This window comes from Netta rufina, assembly GCF_964035555.1.
Source record: "Netta rufina genome assembly, chromosome: 3".
NCBI lineage: Eukaryota > Metazoa > Chordata > Aves > Anseriformes > Anatidae > Netta > Netta rufina.
The window spans coordinates 21,278,339-21,304,191 of NC_140125.1; the positions used below are offsets into that span (position 1 = coordinate 21,278,339).

General features: G+C 36.0%; 1 protein-coding gene across 1 annotated transcript in view; it reads right to left on the reverse strand.

The window, feature by feature from the left end:
* USH2A (usherin) overlaps positions 1–25,853 on the reverse strand; it is a gene marked incomplete at its 3' end in the record, with an annotated part of 393,893 nt that overhangs the window by 114,042 nt on the left and 253,998 nt on the right. Inside the window, exons 38-41 of the mRNA XM_084283630.1 lie at positions 20,303–20,453; positions 19,970–20,112; positions 10,664–11,292; positions 435–769 (exon numbers count right to left, since the gene is read on the reverse strand). Coding sequence (XP_084139756.1) covers positions 435–769; positions 10,664–11,292; positions 19,970–20,112; positions 20,303–20,453 — 1,258 coding nt within the window. The remainder of the gene's footprint in view (positions 1–434; positions 770–10,663; positions 11,293–19,969; positions 20,113–20,302; positions 20,454–25,853) is intronic.

Below are 25,853 nucleotides of genomic sequence, written 5' to 3' on the forward strand. Positions count from 1 at the left end.
TCTCATGCTTTTCTTGCCATTTCACTAGTGAAATGTGCTGCTTGAGCTCAGCACCAGAAAGTGGCTGATCCTACAGCCCAAAACAGCTATGCCTTTGCAAAGATCCTGAGCTTGTTCCTTCTGGCTCTTCAGACAGCACCAGTCTGAAAAACTCAGAGGATTCTTGAACATGTTCTGAAAAGTAAGTTCCACAGCACAGATGCCACAGGTACTCTAAATAATCCTGTCTTCTTAAATTCAAAATAATTCAAAGTTCACCCTGCTCTATCTCCAATTTCTGTTAAGTCTACTCATGTACTTTTGAACCCTAAACAGCTTCAGAAGGTCAGGAGAAACTGAGATTACATCATCAAGTTTGCATTGCTCAGCATTTTCTAAATCAGACTTAGGTATGGAGAAGAAAACTGTCATCTCATCTGCAACTAAAAGCTTACCTCAGATGAGGACCATTTGGCCTTAGCGGTGGTTGCCAAGATAAGGCAATAAAGGACTCACTGATCGGCGTCACAGACAATGGACTAACGCCCTGAGGAACTGTTGAAGGTGTAGTTACGCTGGTAGGTAAACTCTCAGTGCAGCCTCCTAGAAAGCCATCACCTCCAGTACAAGCTATTAGAGTAACTGAGTAGTTTGTGTAAGGTATAAGATTAGTCACCACATGACTTAACATTGATGAAGTATTTCCAGCAATGACAATTCGTGGATCAGGCATGCGAATCTCGTAGTTAAGGATTTCACCATTCTGTATCAGAGGTGGTTTCCACGAGACCTGAAGGAGGAGAAGACATAAACAATGGACTTACAGTCAGAATGCAGAAATACAAGCACAACGTGCTATAAACAGTCACAGTCATGATCTCAAGATGGACTTCTTTTATTTTATCACCAAGACAGACCTTGAGAATGACCTTTCCCAGGTATCTGAGATTTGATTTTTAAAGGGATTTCAGTTAGAAATCTAACCTTATTTTTAATGAGAGTTGCAGTAACAGTTGTGGCCTTTGAAAATCTACTACTGAGCTTCACCAGTAAAACTGGAGTACTCTAAAGTCTGTGAGGTGTTCTGATACATTAGCAAAAATACATTGTTCATCATTAATAACACTGTCATTTCTTTGCTTACATTGTATTGCCTGGTGTGCTCATCTATTACTGGCAGAGTAAAAAGAAATCTTATTTAGTATTTGCATAATTTTCAGAAATGCGTAATTGCATTAGCTCCTATGAGAGCCAAGACTATACACACTTTTTACATGATGAAATTTCCTTTTTCCCTTTTATTTTTCAGTTATAAATTAAACTGGTAACTATCAAGAATAACAGACATTTTTTTCCATTTTTAGAATTATGAAATTATTTTGAGAATGCTTATGCTGCTATGCTTACTATGGTTTTGTTTTGATTTATTCTTTTTTCAAATGCATTTTATTCTATATATTATTCTTATCAATTCCAGTGAGAAATCATACTCATTGTACTATAAACTGTGATAAAGTGCAATTAAAAAAAAATAAATATCTTTTAACCACTGTATCATGACAGACGGGATTTCAGACTGACACAATGAGAACATGTAACTGTATTAAGAAACTCAAAGTTTCATAAAGTTTGTATAATAGCAGTTATTAGTCCTCTATCCTATAGAACTCTCTGTGAAGGAGGTATAGCAGTTTTCCTTTGCTAACCCTGTGACTCTTTTTCTTTTCTTGACCCACTTATCTATAACAACTGCTGCCTCTTTCCTCCTAGGCACAGGTTACTTAAGGATTGAATCCAACAATGCAAAGAACATAGAAGCAGACAACACCTAGATTAATATATGTGAAGAATAAAAGTAACCAATATAACATTGAAGTGGTAAATAGCAATACCAAAATACTTTAGGTTGAACATTTTCATTAATTCTCTCCAGTCTCCAAAGGCAGTATCTTTAAAAACTCATATTCACACGTGGCCATGGAAACAGAGAAGCTTGATTTTAAAAATATGATTTCTAAAGGACCGTTGGGGATTAGGAAGTGTTATATCTTAAGTACAGAAGGACCTCTTAGGCTGTCAGGACTTGCAAGAAACCTGGCAGCAAAGTACTGAAGAAAGCTGAAGGATTTTGATAACAGAATCTGGAATACAATTAAACAGAGAATTAGAAACAGGGTGATCTTTAGTAAAGACAGCACAAACAAGATTATTGGTGCTCACATAGGAAAGGCTTAGCTCTGGCTAATTATCAAATGCTATATTCAGACTTCCGTTACTTCTGGCCCCAAATCATGATCAAACAAATAAAGTACTATGAATAAAAGTAGGAAGCAACTCCTGCACTGTTCTCATAGACATTGAGCACAACTCTTGTTTTGAAGTAGTTCATGTGATGTGATTGTAAGTTTAGAAAACAGAGAAGAGTGGATTATTAGAACAGGAAATTTTGTTTTCATGTGCAATTAGAAAGCATTCGGACAAGTAAGTTTCAGGCAAATTTCCCAGTCATGGTGATTTTATTGCAGCCATACTACACACACTGACAGGATGCATTTTATATGTCATAGAGGGAAGTGTGCATGGGTCACGTTTGCAGGGACTATCCTTGAAGGTGCTGAAAGAAGCAAAGGATACTTTCAGGTCTAACACATCACAGTAAAACACACATTTCTGCGACAATTATTACATTACTCTTTTTTGAGGTGTAGAACCTGTTCCAAAATTCTGCCTCACTGAAGCAAGTGTGACTAAAGATAATATACTTTCGTTGTTGTTGTTGTTAGAGGTGGTTGTGTTTTTTTGCCCCCCCCCCCCTTTTTTTTTCCTGAGTATTAATACAGTAAACTTTGTCATTAACAGTAGGAAAAACCCTGTTACTTGTTGCTTAATGCAAGTTTTCTAATAAAAGAACTGCTTGTCAAATACTTTGGAACATTCTTTGTATTACCCTCACAGAAGAGAAAGCTGTCTAAAACTGTTCACCTTATTACCTCCCTGGGAGGGAGGAAGAATTATTTTTTAATAGGGTTACATTTTAGATACCCAACTTTCACATCTAGCAACACAAAATTACTTTGCACAAGATTCACTTTATACTGTAACCACTTCACATAAAGGAATAGATTTACAACATTGTCAGAACAGACACTGCTCCAGAACCTGAGTTTGTGAGTCTGATACTGCCGCTGAACTAGCTACTAAAGCCTGAAAACAAAACAAAACAAACAAACAAAAACCTGCCACATGTTACTTTAGAGCCTTTGTTGTGCACTAACAGATAAAGCACCTCCTAGTGCATGCGGCTTACACTGGGGAATTTCTCTTATTATTATTATTTTTTTTTCCGAGAGAATTAAAAGCCAAGCTGAATAAAGAATTTTTAATCAGTAGCATGATAACACAGAAATGCAAAGTATCTGGGCATGGACATATTATACAAAGACATGTAGATCAGTTATAGCTTTGGTATGTTTTTTAAACTAGATAAAAGGATAACCAAGGATTCTCACAGTCACTGGTCACTTGACCTCCTTTGAATTACATATGTTACCTTGGAGTGACAGGACATGCAGTCTCCAACAAGTTTCTCTCTCTTAAAGAAGGAAGGCTGTTTGTTGCCTCTTAACTTCACTGACAGGTCAAGGTCAAGGGATTGCCTAACCCATACAGTGTGAATGAAGATGATGGAGCCTGCCTGGTTAACACATGTGGCACTGCTAGACCTCTTCTCCACTTTGATGTGCCAAGGTTTGAGGTAAGAGCTTGGCAATGCATGAAAGCAGGAAAGCTCACTAGACAGGCTGTGTTGGAAGCAGTAACAGTTTGTTCATTGATTTGAAGCTCAGCACTGAGACCATGAAAGAGGATGCCCATGAGGAAGAGAGAATAAGGTAACTACTGGGAGAGATTAACTGATTCAATGTAATGACTCTGGAAGCTGTCATTTAAAGATCAAAGTACCTTATTTTCTCCACCACAAAATTTAAAGAGATAGAAATTAGCCATTTTCCCCCTATTAAACAGCTATAACCTTGTATATCTTTTTCTTTCTCTCTCTCTCTCTTTTTTTTTTTTTTTTTTTTTTTTTTTTTTTTGGCAGCAGTTGGAACCATGCAATTTAATTCTGAGCTATGATAGGAGAGGCATGGACACATAACTATTTTAATAGTTCAGGCCTGGTTTCAACAGTTTGCTTTTAAATCAGCATGTTTGGCTTCATTTTATTCTAGTTTCTCCTTGCTACTGCTTGTAACATCTACAAACAGAATGTAATAAACACACTACTGAGACCTTTTCACCGTTGGTCTCCAAGCACGTTATAAGTCTCAAATTGCAAGTATCATGATTCCATTTTTACAGATGAATAGACTAAATTCCAGACTAAGTTATGTTACAGAAAGAAGCAAAACTGAAAAGAAGGATTTGGTACCCCCCAAAAAAAAAAAAAAAAAAAAGATGAATTTCCTCATAAGTTCTTATCTGGCCTCACAGAAATTATACTAGAACTCAGCTAAGAGCCAGTATCATAATAGAAGAGCAAAACCTGACAGAGGTCAATGATAATTACTCTCATAGACTTTGCAGATGAATTGTATCCAGCTTCAGCAAACACTACCACAGAAGAACTGTACAATCAGGTTTGCAGCAACAGATTGCTACTAGAAAAACTTCTTAAGCTCTATGAAAGGGAGGGGGATATGCTGATGAAACCCTGATTAGTTCACTCCACTGTATGATCTGCACCAAATGAGCAAGCTGTGCAAGAAATCACAACCCTAAAACATGGAGAACCTCTGGTGTGCAAGTTAAGGCTGTTCCTACGGGTGTTGGTGTACCTAAGTCGCTCAAGCAGCACTTAATGTGGCAAATAAACCAAGGTCTCACTGACCTTAGCAGCATTACAAGGCAATCTTCACACAAGGATTGATCGCTCCTAAACAATTTCCCCAGTGCACTAGGCACACCTGCATAAAACTGGAACAGAAGTGAATAAAGTCCAAACTTTTTTTTTTTTTCTCCCCAAAATGAAGCTGCTATTTGTCCTTTTTGCATCTCCATTTAGCCTAGATATTAGAGTTGTATTATATACAAAGCCTAGATATTAGGGTTGTTCATTTTCACAAAATTATGTTCTTCATATATCTTGATATATCTTGATACGTTGATATATCTTGATATGTGATGCTGTGATGTTCTTAGGTAACTGTAGTTTGAGGCATTTTGAGGATGAAATAGCAAAGGACCAGGAGTTTAAACTGGAAGAGAGGAGAGGAAGGATCTTAACAGCATCATGCTTTACCACAGAGTTAAAATGCTAAAGGATCACCCCTGTGTTAGTCACCAGAACCAGTGACCATGGAGTTATTTCAGTAGCATCCATTGTTCTGTCATCAGAAGCAACTTCACAGGACAGCAGACAGTAAAGTGTGAGACAAAAGCAAGTCCAGAACATGTATCTGTAACTGTAATTCTATGGGAAGTGGGTAAATGGGTAAAGAAAACATCTTTCTTTTCATGGATGATACTCAAATTAACTAAAGCTATTTCATTCTTGGTTTAAATGTGTAAGTGGCATCCATACAACTGGAATCTTTCTTTGGGGCTTTGCAGTCCTAGCCTGTTTACAGAGCAAAAGGTATCTAGCAGTCCACTGTCAGAAGGACAGAAGACAACTATAAAAATAGAGCCTTGTTAATTTTGTTTCCTCACTTGATGTAATTTAGTAGTCAAATCTGAGAAACAGCTACTAGAAAATTTATCACTCTGTAGCAATAAATGATAATCTTCTGTAAAGAAAAGTTGCAGACTGCATCTCTTGAACATCTTATGGACTGCAAACCGAAGACATTGCTCAATCTGCAGGCTGGAATACTATCTGTCTTTGCTGTAGCTGCTTCTACACAAAGAAAAGAATAGCAGGTGAACTGTAAGGTAAGCAACTGTCACCCCTGAGGGTAAAAGCAAATACAAATGACAATGGAAATCAAAGCCTGCAACCCTTCCTCAGTCAGCAAAGTCATGGGAAAATACTTAGGAAACAGAAGTAATCCTTACAAAATGAATGACATGATATGAAATCAACATGCAACAAAAGAAATTAGAAAGAAGAATGACAGTTTGGTGCTACAGAAACAGTTACACCGCATTTCTGACAGCATATATAACATACTTTAAGAGAGAAGTCAATGAAATCATATTTTTAATTATTTTTTTCTTATTTTCTATCTAATTAAATTGAAAGAAATTTCTGTAACTGATATTATCATGAAGGAATGCCGTGGCACAAGAATTATATGCCAATAAAGTACTTATGTAATCCAATCAGGAGGAAATCATTCTCTTATCACCTACCTGAGCACCAAGAAGAAAAATTCTCGTTCCCCTTGAGAGAAACATCAGGATTAAGTAAAGGTTGTGCCACATTTGAAAAAGTTATGTAAAGAAAGACAGAAAATAGCTGCAGCTTCCTGCCTGTCAGTGGTCTGGGTGGCGGCATTGGTCGGCGAGGGAGAACAGTACAGACGAACATACATCAGCAAGTCCCCAGTTAAGCCAATAATCAAGATTACAGCTGTCTTCCCCAGGCCAAAGCCCTCAAGGGAGAACCACAGCAATGAAAGGGAAGACTTCCTATCCAAAGACTTCCTATCTAAAGTTACATGGCCAAAGTTGGATAATTTCCATACTACAGTTAATTTAGTTCAGCATACCCAGCCACATAATGCTTTTCCTACACAAAGAACTCCTTCAAATAATTATTCATTGTGTAAACCAGCCTCTTTCTCAAGGCATTCAACCTAGCTACATTCCCGAATGTCGTATCAGTGTGAAGTGAGATTGAAGCAGCATAGCAATTGCAACCCTCACAAGAAAAGGAAACAATTTCTTTTATACTTCTGTACGTTAGGGTATAGCAAATCTTGTGTAACAGGAATAATGTTCATGGCATTGGCATATACTAAATAAACGGCTTTTGCAGTTGCTGAATACCTCCACTTCACTTTGGCATTTAATCAGCCACAAAAGCAGTTTATTGCGCAGTATACTCTGCTACCATGAACATTATCAATTCAGCAAATATTAAAAAATATCATGCAGGTGTCACAGAATTGGGTACTTTAAAAATTATCAACAGCTATACACTTTCTGTTGCACAAAAGAAAGCAAGTTAAATGTTATTGAGAGATATCGGTCCATTCTGATTAAAATAGAATGCTAAAGGACAACATACACATAAGAAAGTGTTTATGCCAAGATTGACCTGCTGTGCTGATATTTTCCTCCTTGCAGAGTGAAAGCTTTGGTCTAGGAAAATAAACTGTATACTCAAGTGAGTACTATCCCGGAGTGCTTTGAATTCTTCACATCCTCAAATCATTTATATTGATTCTATGACTAAATAAAAGAATGGAAATATGTTTCTCTCTCTCTCTCTCTCTCTCTCTCCCTCTCTTTTAATAAATTCTCTCTGTTTTCAGTATAAGTAAATATTTGCGCTCATGGTTTAGGGATTGGTTGCAGTGACAACTGAAAGCCTCTATTGATTTGCAACCCTGGCTTGGTAAAGGAGCCTCTTGTTAATCTTTCCCACGGTGCCCTTCCAGTACTTTCTCTGCTAACCTGGAAGGGCAGCTTTCTCTAGGGCAAGAGGTAATTAAACTCCGATGGTGGCTCCTTTCTGAAGAGATGGCTTATTTTGTATTCTCTGCTTAAGATTTACTGTTGTAGATACTGAATAAGATGAGAGCATTTTACAGCACAGGCAGACTCATACAGACAAATTTGATTTGATAGTAGGCTACACAGGAGAGAAAGTCTGCCTTTCTGGGACTCCTCAAAGTTTAAAGTCAGCAACATAAAGCAGTCCCAAATCAGATCCATTCTATTTCCACATACAAAAAATTCCAACCAGCAAGTGACATTCTTCCTATGAAACTTCATTCTGTCTGGGAAACTACCAGCTGTCTGGGGTGAAGACACACCAGGGCCTTGCAGAGCAGCTTTTCAGATCTCCCCTCTAGTTTGAAAGCATAGGGCAAAAAGAAGCAAATGTTTTAAAATGGATGCTACTTAATTATTTTCATGTTCTTCTACCACAGAACAGTCATAGAAGCCACAACACAGCCTCAACCTCATGGCAATACCCACTGGGTGCTTTCTGAGCCTTAGGAACTTGCAATAAAATGTAAGAGAAAGAAAAAACTCCTCTGCTAGCAAGCTAATCCATTTGACCCACAAGAAGACTAACAAGTGAGGTGAAATCCCAGTCATTTCCTTTGGTGCTCCCATCTGCAAACAAGCAGAAGGTGAGAAAACCATTGGGTACAACAAGCCCTTGTCATAATCTCTTCAGTTATGTAGTACAGTGAACGCTTCTGGACCGATAACCGTATTTCAGCTTTTTGAAAATATCATGAATGATATTAATAATATAAGAATAAAAAAGCTAAAAGCCTCTGCTGTCCTGGAAAAGTAAGAGAAATCCTAAGACTTTTCACAAAGACTTCAAACCTTAGAAATCAGAAGTGAAATAATGTTTCATCCATGGAATGCATAGAAATTTTAACAAATATTCTCATTAGTCCTCTAGGGTATTTTTGGGCGCCCCTTCCCCTGAAATTATGATAAGTATCATATTAAACAAAAATAAATAAACAAAACTAAATTAAATAAAATGCTAGATGAGTTAGAAGAATTTATGTGAGCATTGGCAAAAGATACCAATATTTGGTACACTGAGAAAAAGAATTTTCACTACAAGACAGATACTCAGAAGACAGTATATTTGGAAAGGTGTCCAAATAAGTCACTTTTCTCTATTAAATGCTGCCACCTTTAATTATTTTGAATATTTTATCCTAAAGATTTAAAATCAAGTAAAATGAACCATAAAACCAAGTTTTGGAAATAAAAACATCCAAGCTTCAGTATCTTCGATAGAAATTATTCTTAACAGACTAAAAACAAAAATCGAAAAGCATTGTTTAATTGAAACAGAAATTGAAAAACAAAATTTGAAAAGCATTGTTTAATTGAAATTAAATTGTTACAGAATGGAGACAGAGCTGCCTGATTTCAGGTTTCAAAAAAATAAATGATCAAGTTGACATTCAGTATGGGTAGATTACTTAATCTTGGAACTGAGCAAAAGACAATAAATTTACAGCACACACCTCTGATCTCAAGAAAAGACACCCAGTAAAGACTGACAAAGCCACTGATGACTCACGGGCTTTTATAATTGGGATTGAGTGTTGATTGCACTTGGAGAAAAAATAAATAAATAAATAAATAAATATGGGAAAGATATGCAATTATTATGCTCTTATTACATTAACTGAAGCATTAAAGGTTGCAATGACTTCTTTTCTGTGCTCAAATAGATCACAAAAAACAAAGCCAATGTATAAAATCTCATGTAATAAAATGTGGACGTGTGTAAGCATGCAATTGAACTAATTTTTACTCAGCAACAATTGAACTAAAAAATTGAACTAATGTTTACTCAGCATTAGTTCTTCTGGTAAATCCATGAAATATACTTTGCTATAAATCATGGTAGATATTAAGATATATCTACAGAAATATGGAGTGCAGAGTCCTAGATGTAGATAGCCCAAATCTCCAATAAGCAGTCTGGCGATTCATCACAATTAGTAGTGGTCGATCATTATTAATTCTTACGGTAACCATTGTACTCATACTGAACTCATTTGCCATTAATGTGGAGGTAACAAGCAATTCCTTAGACATTAAAACAATTTTAAGAGCTCAGGAATTTTTTTTATCTAATGGTGAGTGGCTTTTTTCATAGCTTAATGTTACATGTGAACAAAGCAAAAAATCAGGATTGCTTTACTGCTCGGATTCATACCCTTAAACTACTTAGACTACATTGGTAACTCTATGTTTACTTTTTGAAAATACAATGTATACGAAAAATAATAAATCAAACAGATGAACTTCAATCTTATGCAAATGTCCTTTGTTTTGTGCTCTGTTGAGCAAGCTACTGTACCAATACTTTTGGCATTAGTACAAGACTGAATCCATGGAAGCATGTGTGTATTTACACAAAAGAGGCTTCTAAGCTACAAAAATCCCTCTTGTTTGGTTACACTAATTTCCCTTGAATGAAGTTTGTATGCAAGCCAAAACAATGGTAGTTATCCTGTCCTCTAGAGTTCATTCCCTACAGAACGATGCAAATAATTGAAAACTTCCTAGGTAGTCCTGTAAGACTATTTTTTCGTAAATCAGGAGAACAATAATGCTATTTTTTCTTCATGAGCTATTTTAAAAAATCTGATAGTTATATATGAGACTTAATTACATTAAAATTCTTGTTACTTCTTAGCATTTTAATGAAACCTCGAAATTTTGGGGAAGGCAGTAGGTCATTTTCTGTTCTTAATAGGAACTTAAGGATAAGAATCAAGTTTAATATTTAAACTAAGTCAGGTGTATAAAGAAAAAAACGATCTGGAGCATAATGACAAGATGCTGGTGTAAAGGAAAAATGGAAAGGAATTTAATGCTTTTGAGCCAAAGGACAGACACTAAGCATTTAGCTACCCCCGCAGCAAAGAAATCCATTGGCTCAGCCCATGGATGTCTCTCTTAAATACACCATTGCTACAGGGGAAACCTGTTAAAGCCACAAAGTGATGAAAATTACTCCTACCTTAACTGAATGCGGTCCCAGCACTTCTGCATCAGGTGGCTGAACACCAGCAGGTCTTGATGGTCGAGTGGTAACTTCTGACCATGCACTGCTGTTCATCCCTCCATGAAGAGTGTTCATAAGTATCCTGTATTCAAATTTCTGCCAAGGGCTCAGAGCAGTACTCTGGTCAATATAGCTCATGGACTGACTAAGAGGGAGAGTCACCACAGTTGATATTTGTTCTGTCCCTTTTACCCTCCTTTCTATTGTAAGGTTTTCCACCAAACCATTCGGGTAAGCAGGTGGTTGCCAGGATATAACCACAGAGGTTGGAGTATCAGAATACAGCCCTGGAGCATGAATGCCTTCAGGTGCATCTGGAAGAGTATGGATTGATGGAGTCTTGGGTGAAAGAGAGCATCCTTTAGATGTGCATCCTTCTACCTGAAACACATACAGAGTGTAAGGATGCAAGTCCTCTACAGTGCAATTAGAGCTATCTCCTAGCACTGTAGCATGCAGTTGGCCATTTTGGTAAATATTATAATGAGTGATAATGCCATTTTTCTTTAAAGGATGCTGCCAGGTGATGCTTGCTGCCCTTGACGTAACATTCAGTACAAGCGGTGGATCCAAAGGTCCAGGTTCTGTAACAGAAAAGAAGGGAAAGAAAAATTACTAACAGTCTGTGAGTTGTAAAAGTGGTAGGAAGTGGAACTCATCAAGTGAGTTTCAAAGCGATGAAAGAAGTTCAAATCTACCAGTTTATCTCTTCAAAAACTGTAGGCCCAGTGCTTCAGGAGATAAACATGGTTCTCGAAGGCAAACTGCTCTGCAAGCACACCTTCCCTCCCTCATCTGCATCTTTTTCCTCATATATCTCAACAGTGTTGTATTAGCACATGGAGAAAATGCAAGGCTAAGTATCAATACAGAACTACAGTTCTAGATATTGTTGATATTTTCTAGAGCAGTAGCTACTGATTGCAACCAACAGCACAGGCATAACAAATCTGCATATTTTACAGCTTGGCAAGCCCCTACTGCATCTCTCATTATATATTCAATATTTTACTTCATTCTGTTTATAATTCTAATCCATTTTTTGCAATTTATCTACTCCCTGTTAATATTATAGGTGATTTTTTACTGTGACTGTGACAGAAGCTGCCGATTTAGCTCTTTCACCTACTGATAAATAAACAATGCACAGATCTGACCTTTAGGTTAACAGGTTTTATGCTTGCTCCACTCAGCACTCTAACTGATTCAATTATCATAAAGGTTCAGGAGCTTCCATGAATACTGAAAAAGACCGACCATATGCCTGCATAGGTGTTGTGGAACAGCAAATACTCTGCAGCCCTCCAGAGAAATTCCTTAATTGTAAATAATTTCACCATGCGACACAATCAAGTCACCTTGAATGCAAAACCCTCAGCCTGTGGAGGCAAAGTGTTATTTAAGCTTTACTGGGCTGCGTTAAATTCTGCAATTTGAAGGGCTGTTAAGTTTTTCAATTGAAATTTCATTTAAAATGCAGGTGCTTTTTATTATATTGAGGCTTTACTGCTCTCTAGGTACAAGCAAGAACATGGTGCAATAACACAAATCTGGCTCAATCACTGATCAGTAACAGCTGTAATTCCAGAACATTTAGCATTCTTATAAACCACGTCCTGAAATCTATAAATTGCTACAGCGGATCAAGAAAATACTATATTCCCCCTATTCTGCCCATAGCAATTTTGACATTTATGAGATTTTTCTGTGAACATTATATTTTATTGAAATCTTAAAAAAAAAGATACACTTGGATTTAGTAATTGTTTAAAATAGCTTCAGGTTTGGGGATTTCAGGGAGGCAAGTTTCAAATGTTAAGGCTTGAAAATTTTATATGTATTAGTGGTTATGTGCATGCTAAGTTTCTGACATAGCATATACTGAATTCCACAGCAGTCAACAACTTCGTTATTTAATTCCTAGTGAAGTGGTATGCTGTCCAAACCACAAGGACCAGTATCGGTATAGGAAGAATAATTTACTTCACCAGAAATTAAATAATTCCTGCAAATGTATAAGTTAACAGAAAAAAAGAGAAAGAAGGAGAGAGAATGAAAATAGGGATGCTAGAAAATAAATAAATCCAGCACAAAGACTGGCTTTTTCTCTCATTTAGAATAACAGCTGAAGCAGTCAGAAGTCCCAATTCTCCTCCTACAGAGAAACGTAAATCAGGATTATTGCACTGATGTCTGTGGAAACAGTGATGTAAAATTGGGATAGCAAGCTTTTTCTTTTTTTTTTCTTTTTTTTTTTTTTTTTGGCTTTTAAATTTGAAAAAGTAACAGTGTTTTTTCTTTCATTATATGATGCATCACAAAGCAACTCCATAAAACTCATCCATATCACAATTCCTGTTCTACTCACAGTGATAATAAGGATGGAGTTTTATACTAATGCTTGTGCACTCTAGGATTAATTTAGATCTCTGAATTTACAAGTATAAAAGATGATCTGTTGTAAAGAGCAATCCAATTCTATTTGCATGTACTCTTGGGCAAAATCAATTAAGTCATAAGCTGGAACAAAATTTGGTCCATTATTCAGACTTCACTGAAAGACAGAGGGGTGGGGGTGTAAACCTGAATTAGACGTATATTCTGTAAAACAAAAATTTTGCTGGAGTGTAAAGGTGAAGGAGGGAGATTTGCTTTGTAATTGAAGATCTTGAAAATAAGATGCTGCAAATTCTTGTTTAATGGGTAGAAGGGAGATTGAAAGACACAATATTTACTGAGCTACAGACTAGCGTGTTATTTATTCCTTGTACATTGCCTATCATACTGTGAGCTTCTGCAGGACAAAAACACAAAACAGAACAAAATCACAACAACTGAGCAGTTTGTTGGGAGGGGATGGATAAAGCTTTCTATTTGTACTGAACAAGTTGCTGGCATTACAGGTGAAACATTTGAGACAATTAGCTGAACCTGTGCTTCAACTCCCCCCCGAGTTTAGGCATATTCCTTAAGGACAATGTGTAATGTATGCTAGGTGGTTTCTAACTTAAAATTTGGGTACCCCTAGTCCCTCCATTCCCCCTCAAACAAGCATATTCCGGTAGCTAGCATACCTACCTATACATTCCCTACTGCCCTTTTAAAAGAGAGACTTTTAAGACTCTCACAGTTCAAACAAGACGTTTGAGAGATGCTTAATTGGCCCCACTGGATGGGAAAGCATTAAATCCTGGTCCCCAACACTCATTCAGTATAGCTGCTTTTTAAATGGCAAGCAGAATCATCTAATTTTATATACAAATCAACTAGCATGATACTGCTTGGTTGAAAGGGTCACCACAATTATGTAAAACATGAGTATTAACTATAATTGGGATAGTTTGCTAATACAATAAAAAGCTCTGAACATGAGAAAAGTTATGCTCACAGCAGTAGCTATCACTTTCTAAAGTAAGAATTCATGGATGAAATGACATGAAAAAGATGGTTATAAAATTTTAATGGAATGATAAAAGGCAAAAGTCAGCCTCTCAGCTGAATTCTTAAAATCCCTATATATCACAATCAGCTCCTTAACTGTAAAATCAATGTGGAGTATAACATGTTGTCAATGTGGTTGTCACTGGAGGGAAGACTACAAAGTATGACAGCTACAGAGCTCAGCCTGACAATGATGAAAATAAAATCATAAAGCTTTTTACATAGATGTAATTGTTTATAGAAGTAACTACTGAACATGGTAACAGTTGGCATCTTTTTCCTAAAGATTCTTAGTTCATATTTCAAACCATTTCATTACAGTATTAATACTGGGAGGTAGTTTCATTTTGGCAAATGAAATTACCTTTTACGGCAGGCTATTTTGCTCATCTGCCTCCAAAGTTCAGACTCTACTTAAAATAAAGGTACAAAACTGTCATTAATCTTTTTTAATTTCCTGACTAGAACCACACATTTGTTTACTTACTGTACAGACTGGGGGAGTGAGGAGCTATACTCTCATGGATATATTTCAGGGGAATCTATACTTTCATTAATAAACTGAGACATGTACCTGGACTACTGCCCTTTAAAGCTAATGAGAAATACCTGATTTGCTGGGAAACTCTCTCACTAAGCAGAATAGACATTCTGTGCCTTTTATTCTTGAATCATTTACTCTTTCCAGAAACATGGACAATGAAATTATACATATTAACAAAGTGCAGTGTCTTTCATATACTACTGACCATATCCAGCAGAAAATCCACATTGTGTAGTTCTGGGCACAAGGGACCACAGAAATCTTTTATCACATTAGATCATAGAACTCAGAAGTCATTGAGCTGTGTATACACTGACATGCATTGATAGAAATCCCATCAGATATATATTGAGAGTTCTCTTCAAAATATTCACATTTTTCCACACTTCTATTCCAACTGTGTGTTGGTTCTAGTACCTCAGTCAGGCAGTTAAGAAAATACTTCTAATTCTTAACTTATAGGTGTGCATGAGCAGATTGTACTTTTTGTCATATCATATTTGCCACCGTATTACTTCAGCTTAATTGTACTCTCCTTTTGCTGTTCGCCCTGTCATGTATTGCTCATGATTTTCTCTTCCCTGTATCATTTTTCTTATTCATTGTCTTCTCTTGCTTCCACTTCATTTATCCTTGAACACAGGTGGGCACATTCACATCAACTAACTATGGATTAGTTTATATGCCTAAATTATATGGAGTTAATTTATACTAATTTTAGACTGGAAGACTAGTCTAAATTTAGACCTATTTTTAGACTGGGAGACTAGTCTTTTCAAACACCCAGGGTAAGCATCAGAGAAAGCAAGCGCTTCCAAAAGCTAAGGAGCACAGTAGCACCTAACACTCTTGTCCTGAGTTCCCCTCTGGAGGCACCTGCCTCTCTCTACTGTCTACTTAAAAAAATTTTAAGACAATGGGCCTCCTTGCCCTGGAACCAAAGCTTTGGGGTAAGCATGCCAGAGGAACACACTACATGACAGAAATAACACTCTCCTGCTTCATCAGCAAATACACACTGATGAGTGAATGATAAATTGCAGGATTGTCCTTCTTATATTGTTTCTTGTTCCTCTAGTAGCTTCCATACGTAAAGATCTCAAACCCTCACTTTGTACTATGTGTTCGTACTGTGAACAAACATTGGACTGGACTATCACTTGCTTAACACAGAAAAGCGGTGGATTTGCAATTTCTATCTAAGAAAAAAACATGGACTCCCCGATAGGCAACTCACAAAAATTTCTTACTCAACTAATGCAAACCAGGCACTTATAAAACAGCTTCCGTGAGAATTCTCCATACTGGAAAAATATGCTAATCCAAGATACAGGTGTCTGAAAGAGAACATGCTGATGACTGAGATGTCCTCCTGTACATACCTCACTGGACTCCAAACAGGTTTTAGGACATTCCAAATAAAAGAATAGGCAGATTTTCTCTAAGTAGTACTTTTTATAGCTTCAAATTTGTACAAATCAAGATGTATCTTCCTAAATGCTATGAAAAGCACCTTTCTCATTTCTGAACTATCCCTGTGATCAAATATTACTTCTGGTGGATTGCTATCAGCCAGTACAATTTTGCCAACCATAACAATAACCAATTCTTTTTCACTTTCCTTCCCAGATAGTTTGAAGACTTACCATGACGAAAGGTAAAACCTAATTGACATCTGCTTATATATCTAGAAAAATTAATTTTATTTCTGAATGCAATGCATGAAATTCTGCTCTCAGCTCAATGGTACTTACTGACCTCTCAGTTCAGTGGGGATTACATTGATCATTGATTTCCAGGGTGTTATCTTAAATTTACACTCAAGTTACTGAAAGGAAGATCTAATCCAGAAACTTCAACGACTGTTTCTATTTGTCTGGCAGTAAATATTCTGATGCTATACTGACCAAGATCACTGTAACAAACATTTTTTATCAATACATGCTTAGCAGGTTTTAAAATATTAATAGGATATATACATTATTCTCATCTGGCACTGGCAGGTTAGACTTTAAAAATTTCATGGAATCAGTTAATAGTTCCACACTCATGTAAATGGAAATATGTGAAAATTATTTACAACATTTTTCCTTTAATCAATAGCACCCCAAGCCCACTAAACATTACAATAAGATAATTTATTACCAGATACAACAGGTTTTTATGTCAGCTTTTGCTAATTTTTTTTTAATCATTCCTAACATCCTGATAGTTTACTAAATATTTTTCATACATTAAATATAATATGCAATTTGCTACATATTGTGAAATCATCAGCTTGTATTAATAACTCTACTGTCTTTAAAAATGGATAAGATGATTTACATTACTGCCATCAGGTTTGTGTGCACATAAACACACATACATGCATACATTTTATTCCTACAGATATTTTATGCTTTAGTGAAAGAAAAAAGATATGCATTCACTATGTAAAATTTGATAAGAACATGGGTATACACATATATTTCACCAGAATAAGAGATACAGAAATTTCTACTGTCAAGTTGTACTTTAAAAAGTCAAAGTCAAAGGCCCCTGGTTAGCTGGGCCAGGAATTAAGTGTAGTTCTGCAACAAACTGTCAGTATAAGCAGTTTTATAAGAAACATATTGAAGCCTTGACAGAAATACTGCTTATATCCAATGACAATCATTCAGTCTTAAGCAGCTGAGTTGAACATCCTTTTACAGATGGCAGCCCTCCACAATGATACCAAAACCAGAGACTTTTATCAACAATGAAAGGTTTTTTTTTGTCAACAATGAAAGTAATTACAAGGTTTGTTGAATATTAGAGACATATCAACATGTATTCTCTAGCAGTATTAATACAAAGGGAACACGACATTTTAAGAAAAATCATTTTCTCCTTGGAGACACAGAGTTTGTAATGGAACCACAGAACATGGTGGTTTTCATTTGTTTGTTTTGTTTGTTTGTTTTAAGCTAGGGAACAAGATACAGCATCATAGCTGAAGAGCAAAGTAGATTGGTAATCTTAAAATATTTGAATTTCATAAACACAGTATATAAATATTTTTCTTATTCTTAAATTCCTTTTGCAACATCTGCCTTCCATACTAACTTCAGGCATTTTTACAGTTGGGTTTTGCAGAGGGTAGTACATCATGCTTGTGCACAAATGTTATCCAAGTTGTATACAGCAGCTAGCTTCTACATATATGTTCCAGAAGGACTGTTTTCTCATGAGGGGGAGTGGAGGGGCAGGTGCCAATCTTTAGTGATCAGTGATAGGGAATGGAGTCAAGCTGCAAGAGGGAACATTCAGGCTGGATATCAGGAAAAGGTTCTTCACTGAGAGGTTGTTTGCCTACTGGAACAGGCTCCCCAGGGACATAGTCACGGCACCATGCCTGTTGGAGTTTAAGGTGCATTTGGACTATGCTCTTAGTCATATGGTCTGAATTTTTGCATAGACCTGTGTGGAGTCAGGAGTTGGACCCAATGATCATTGTGGGTTCCTTCCAACTCGGGCTATTCAATGATTCTATGATTCTATGACTGTATAGGAATGCATGCTTTGTGTAGGCCGTCTGTCCTATACCTAACTCTCAAAAAATAAAATTTTAAAATTCTACATCTACTGCTTTGCAAAAAAATAATAATTTTTACATATACTAACAAGTGATGCCTTTTAAAGCGATGCCTTTCTGTGTTCCTCCTACCTAAGAAAGAAACAACACTATGTGAACTATCTGACCATAGCTAAATAATCAATACAATATGAATGAAATAGTCATAGAAGACAAGTTTAATATTATACTCACTTTTGGTAATATACAAGTACAATCCAGGAACTGAATCTCAACAAAGATTTTCAAATGTAGGTAACACATCTTCAGTGCGTAAAGACAAAGTTCACAACTTACTTTTATTAGGTAATTACTTAAAGGTAATATGCTTATAGAAATATTTACATGTTTTGAGCTTAAATGGGTTTATCAAATAAAGTTCTGTTGTGAATCATTTGTTCAGCTTCAAAGAAAATTGTTTGCCATTTGTGGAAACACGTTTTCTTTCAGGGTGTTTTCTCAAAATATATAGCTATCCATTTAGAGGAAGGACTAAAACCAAGTTGTGTCACAAGCACTTTGCTGCAACAATTGCTTATGAGCATCAGGTTAAATTTACAGTCCCAAATACAGATGTTATATCAGTGTAAAACAGTAACAACCCAAGGCACTTTGGTGTGAAGGCAGTGAAGGTAAGATAGTAATGAAGCCAGTCAGTCAGGATTTTAGTTTTGTATCATCAACCCCATGGCAACCCTTTCCGTGCTCAGAATGTCTTGCTTTCTTATCCAACAAGACATAACAGGAAAAAATCTCTTTAGTAAATACTAAATTTCTCTAAAACCTGCTACAATGGGGTCAACAGTAACCGATTTTAAAAAAGCAAAGATTTTTTTTTTTTTTTCTGAAACAACTTTTCTTACAAAAAAAAAGGTAGGCTATTAGATATTCTACAGCAGTGTATGAGAAAACTAATAGTTGTTTCTTTAAAAAAAAAAAAAGTTGAAAATTATGTATTTTGTGTATGTAGTAACAGTAAACTCAAGTTTTGTCATCTATTTTTGCTCACATGCTCTATCATGCAAAATCTTACCCTAAAAACTGAAGTGACTATACTAATACACTGACACCTCTTTGTTAAATCAAGGGACTATTGAACAAATGATGTGGAGTGAGTATGCAAAACATAGAACTATTAACAAGGAAAGTGATGGATGGGACTGGCAATGATAAACTCAATTTCAGACCAGTAGATCACCACTTTGAATTAACAAAGATAAGTGGAAAAGTTCTGTTCAGCTGTGGTATAGTTTAAGTATTCTTTAAACATAGATAAGACAACAGTCATATACTATTAACTTCAACTTATTTTCTCTGATATCACTGAAATCAGAATCAAGTCCCTGAATATAAAGGAATGCCACTTAAAAGGCTGTACTTAGGTGTATCTTAAGCTAGCCATATATGAACACATATGCACAGAGGGATGTTATTAAAAAAAAAAAAAAAAAAAGATACTATTTCCCCAAATATGTATTTAAATATTCACGCTTATGAAACGCTAAGATAACAGATAGTTGATCACTTAGGAGTTACTATTAGAAACTATTGTTCAGAAAGGAAATACATTATTTCTATTTAACTGGGAAAGCAAGATAACCAAATAAGTTATGCACAACAGCAGCTGAACTATTGTTTCTACTTTTTGCTAAATGGAGTTAAATAAGAGTGGACTGCTTACTGTCCTCTGCTGTAGTCATTGAAGTCCAGTCACTATAAGCATTACCATAACCATTGGAGGCAACCACTCTCATCTCATACTCAGTGTACGGCTGAAGATCTCTGACACTGTGTTGTAAGGAAGCAGTTGGGCTGGAAAGCAACCTGCGAAGAAAAGTAGCGTGACTTACAGCTTTAAACATCCCACCACCAAAAGCAAGACTAAAACATGACAAGACTTGCAAACAAATATTATGCCACCCTAAAATTTGCCACCCTAAAGGTGAGCCATATTTGAGATAATAGGACTTTTCTTCCTCAGCAGCTCACGGTGGCCTTGCAGTGGTCTGCGTACTCTAGAATGTCACCAGCAGAATTCCTCCGCCGCATCTGGAGTCGGTAGCTGGGTGCGCCTGGGGCGTTGTTGCGAACTGGTGTAGACCAGACAACCTGAAGACTGGTCGGAGTGGCAGATGAAAGCCTTGGAGGCATAACACCATCTGGAGCTGTCGAAAAGCATGGATGAATTAGAGCAGAGAAAACCATGGACAACATATGCTGGGTGGAAACAAAACGCTCCATATACTGGAAAAACTGTTCCTCAGGATCAACAGCAATGTTAACATGGTCCATTTAGTTTAACATTTTCACTACTAAACTATGATATTTCTTTATATTCTTCTTTCCAAAGCAGTTACATGAATATCATTTTGCTAAAAGCAAACATCCAAACACCAAAAGGAATTCATAAGCAACATATTCTCTACCACCTGTTCATATATTATCTGCTTCTCCTTGTGCCCAGTTCTGCCACCCCTAGAACTTAAAGATATGCTCACAGAAATTGTACTCAGCAAGACTAACAATGATCAGATCTTATATCATTCAAGTACCTTCATACTCTTATAAATTTATAAAAATTCAAAAAGAAAACAGAAGAAATTTTAATAAAAAAAAAAAAGTCTTCAGGTAGAAATCAAAATAGATTCACTGAAGTCTCAGTCTACAATTTTGTTAAGGAAATCAGTTTATATGAAGTTGCAGATTTATATCTTGTAGTTTATATGAACTGCAGATCAAAATATGTCACTAGTAATGCTATGAATGACCTTTAACTGCTGCAAATTTATTTTTTATAAAAAAATGTATGCAGTAAAAAGAACTATGCCAACTTGCACCCCGGAGTTTAAGGCTTTGCATGTTTTTCTTTAAAAAGAAAACAATCTGTTGGAGAAACTTTCTGTACATAAACACATCTGGAACTTTTATATACAGTGCATGTCTGTAGCTCTGTAGCTCTTTTCCAACAAGTTAAAACACTGGAAAGTCACTGCCTTTGTCATTTAAACTTGTGTAATAGTTTTGCGTTTCATAGTCCAGTAGTTACAATTTGCATTTTTCTTTAGTCATTCCAACAGAAATTCTTGTTGCCGTTATTTCTTGTTTCTCTCTATTATAAAAACAGTCTCACAGATCTGTAATTTAAGGTGTAGTTGTAAGCCTCAAGGCGAAAGTTGTAAGATGAATGAACGGTATTTTACAGTAAGTTTTATGATCTTCATTTACTACCCAAATATGAGGTGGTTACTACGAGGGAAGTTACAGCCTGTGAAACACTGGAAACACTGCCCATATCCTTCTCTCCCTAGAACAGGTGAAAGAATATCATCAACTCTGAAAAAATGTCACCAGTCATATACCACATTTTTGAATTTATACTGACATAGGCATACTATGTGTGTGAACTATGTAATATGCGAACTAGCACCTAAAAGGTTGACTTTGATTATGCATATTTATGACTGGGGAACTTCAAAATTCTTCAGCTCCAGCTCCAAATTGTACAGAAAGGTACAAGACATGGCTTGCTGCAATCTGTAAATTGATTTCCTTTCCCTTAAGTTTAAGGTCCTCCAGTTCACATAAGATAAAAAGTTCCCTTTTTCTCTGTTACCATGAAAAAGGTGAAATAAAATTATGGGGCTTTAGCCAGCCTGGCCACATTTGGATACTCCCTCCTGTTATCGCTATATAGACCTAGGCAATGAGACTGGTGAATTCCAAATAAACTTGAAACCTTACTGTTTCTAAATCCAGGAGATGTCTGAATCTAAAGTAATTCATGGCCTGCAAATCCCTTGCAAATACATTCAAGGCCAATCAAGAGCCTGAGAGCACCTCAACTCTGAAGGAAAAAAAATGGCCGATTTAACATGAACAGCCACTGACATCCCTCCAGCTGAGCCATCAAAACCAAACATCTGCACACCAAATGCCTCTCTATGTGAATTAAATTACACTCAGAGTAAAATGGAGAACATATATTTACCTCACTTAACATTGCTCTGTTTAGCAGCAACATAACTAATGTTGAAGTTGAGTTGTGCAATGCGGGATTTACAGGATATAAAGTACAGTACTCACAGATAATCATGAATTATTTTGTCATTTCCTTATAAAGTGCTTACTAAAGTTGTTAGCAGGCAAGCTCAGCAACAACAAAGATGGCACAATCAATATAATAACTTTTGTTAGAGGATTTTAAAGTGTTTTCACAAGCTGACACTAAAAGAAAGACTCAATATCCCTTCAAAGCAGGGTACTACCTCATTTAAAACTGAACTGTCTGTAGCTTAATATGCACCTTTTGTTTAAGTGCACACAGACGTTCTACACAGCAGAAAAGCTACATCTAACAATTAATCTAATTAGCTGAGCTGTAATTTGGCCAGTAAGATAAAGTTCACATTGTTATTGAGGAGCCAGTACAAGCAACTCACTGAGGAAGCAAAGCGTTAAATTTATTTCCAGATCTGTAAGAACACATCACTTCACCTTTGTCTTTCATTTCTCAATCTGTTAAATTGAGATAATAATACTTATCCTTCTTTGTAAAGCTCCCCGAGATCCACAAAGTAAAAGCTCTGATTAATCTTTATGTATGTATAGTGGTGGTTATTATAGTGATACAGGAATGTTCATCAAAAAACAAAGATGTAGCTGTCTAAATGTCAATAACAATTCACAGTGCAGATGTTATTTTAATGGTGTAGGTAATCTCAGCTAAATGTTCAAATCTCTTCTACCAACAAAAACCCAACAGAGGGAAGTGTGGGAAATTTAGACAAATCTCTTCTGTGAAAGTCAACTGACCTGTAAAACAGGCCTACCTCACTACTATCAAACAAACACATGTGAATATTTTGCAACTTTATTTCATTGAAAAAATTTTCCATAGGTTGCAGAGAATGTCCTTAATCTGCTCTTCCAAAAGGAATGGGACAGGACTGTACAACAAAGATGTTCTGGAGTCTCTGCTGAGTCATAATGAAAAAGGTGCTTTGTAACACTAATCACATCTTGATCATTAAAACTACAGAGCACTTCTCCAAAGAAAAAGGTAATTCTAAATTGCACACAAAACATCCTTTGACTATTGCAAACAATCCTCCTCACCAAGGTCTTCAGTGTAACATTTCCCTCAGCTTAACCCTTTTTATCCGATTTGTATTCCCAAGAGACTCCTTACTACCCAAGTAATAACTGGCAACCAGCAATAATTCTACTGAAAATTTCTCAACAGAAGAGCCATGTATCTATCAGCTTGATATATTGTCTTTAAGATGCAATGTTGCTCAAAAAGCTCCCCTCAAGCTTTAATATGACCCTCAGGGGGCAACCACTCCACTTGCAACCTACTGAATCAACATCTAGCCCAGTAAATCCTCACTTAGCAGGGCAGAAAGTCACACTTTGTCTATGAAGAGATTAAAAAAGCAGAGTAAGATATTTAATCAGATGTCAGTTTTAATCAAAATATTAATTAATAAACAACCCCACAAAATAATAAAAACTGGACTGTTTCATTCTGAAGATAATATATTGTATTCTAGTCATTCAGTTACATGCAGATGAGTCAGGAAAGACCTGATCCCTGCTCTGCAGCTAATATGCTAAACAGTCTTTGAAAAGTGTTTTAACTTCTTGCTTCAATTTCTTCATCTTAAATAACATATACAGCAGTAGTCAGCTTTGTAAGTATTTATGTTAGGGCAGCAAGCGTTATATTAAATGATTGCACTTAAATGTTTACTTCATGTTAACAGCCTACTTTTCTGAGAAATATTCATTATGCCTACCATAAAACTATACCTGTAACTTAAATTATCTAAAAGCAGAAGACTTTAGGAAGGATTGTTAAAAGTGAACTATTAGGACAATAAACTATCTACTTCTAAAAAATGTCAGCATTATTAATTTTTAATAAGATGAAGAAAAGTCAGAAGAGCTCGTTTTGATATCCATCAGTGTGGTGTCATCTCACTGCAACTTTGGTAACGTGACACAACATTTAACAATGATCAGACATATATTGGCCATTCTGTATCCACAATATCTTCAGACGGGCATCTAGAAGATTTTGGAAGTATGCAAATGTAACTCTACAATTCCCTACATCTGCATGTAAGAAATATTTAGGAGAGCTGATGCATCTTATCTAAATATTTTTCATACACGTGTATGCAAATGATAACAGAACGCATTTAACTACAAAGGAATGAAAATAAACTCTCTGCAGTTTGTACCATAACAGCAGGGAACAGTTTCAGTCAGACTGCCTTTAGATGAATGCCTTGCTCAGTCATGGCTACTCTCCCTCTTTTCCAGGTTCAATTCACAAACACCATTTCTTTATCTCATTGCATTGGTTGTTTAGATACTCCTGATTCATTTTCTATTTTGGGTGCCCATACTGAGATCATCTCATTACAGCACTTTTTATGGCAATATGTTCTGCACGTTGACATTTGTTTCTCCTGATTTTCTCAGGTATGCCTGTTATCCAGTTGTTTGTGCAGTCCAAATAATTCTAGTCATTGCATTCTCCATAATTCTCAACACGGCCGTACGTTTTGTTGTTTTTTGGGGATTTTTTTTCTTCATTTAACCGAAAGGCAGACCATGATGCTGGGCCATATGTCATCACTAGAAGGGCATGCTAGTTATAAACCTTTATCTGTTGGCAAGATTGCTTTTTTTCTGTTTCTTATCTTCACAAGTTCATTGAAGTTTACTCTGGTTTGTTTTTTAACCCTCTTTTTTCCAGCCATCTTTCCTACTCACTACGTATTGAATACACTGAGTAATTTTTATTTTTCATTTAACGCATATATTTCACCAAATTGTTTTCCACCTACTCAATTACTAATATATGTATACAGTATTATTGAATTTCATTTTTAATTTTATAATTTCACTGATACATATTTTCAGTTACAGATATTGTTCCATCTAATTATATATCTACCAGGGACAACATAGACCTAGTTTAACTTTCCGTTATATGTCCCATTCAACATAAATCAATACATTTTGGAATATACAGTGTGGAAGGTCCATAGTGGCCTTCTTGCTTGCCCCAATCTGGGGCTCAGAAAGTATGGTAAGCACTCTGGGAAAAAAACAACTAAAGAGACATAAAGCTCTAGTTTAAAGTCTCCTTAAACTTCCCAGTTTACACCTGTTTACACCTAATGTTCTTGAAATTTTCCTTTCAGAAGCATGACATAAACAGAGTACAAAAATATCTTGTTCTCTCTTCATGATCTATCCTGTGTTATAGATCTGCTTTAATAGTAATTTCATTCTGAGGAGAGGTCACTTTGTATACTTGTTTGCTTTTAGCATTAATGTTACTTATACTAGTTAGGCATAATAACACTCAGAAAATTGAAAATAATTAGTTTGAAAATCTAAAATTTATCTTTATCTGGATTGAGTATGCAAACTTTAACTGCAATTTTTCCTCCATTTGCAGTTCTAAGCTGCAAAGTACAATTTTAGCAAGGCCTGAAAAATCAACTTACACTTTACTCCATGGCCTGCAGACGTGAACTTTAAGACAA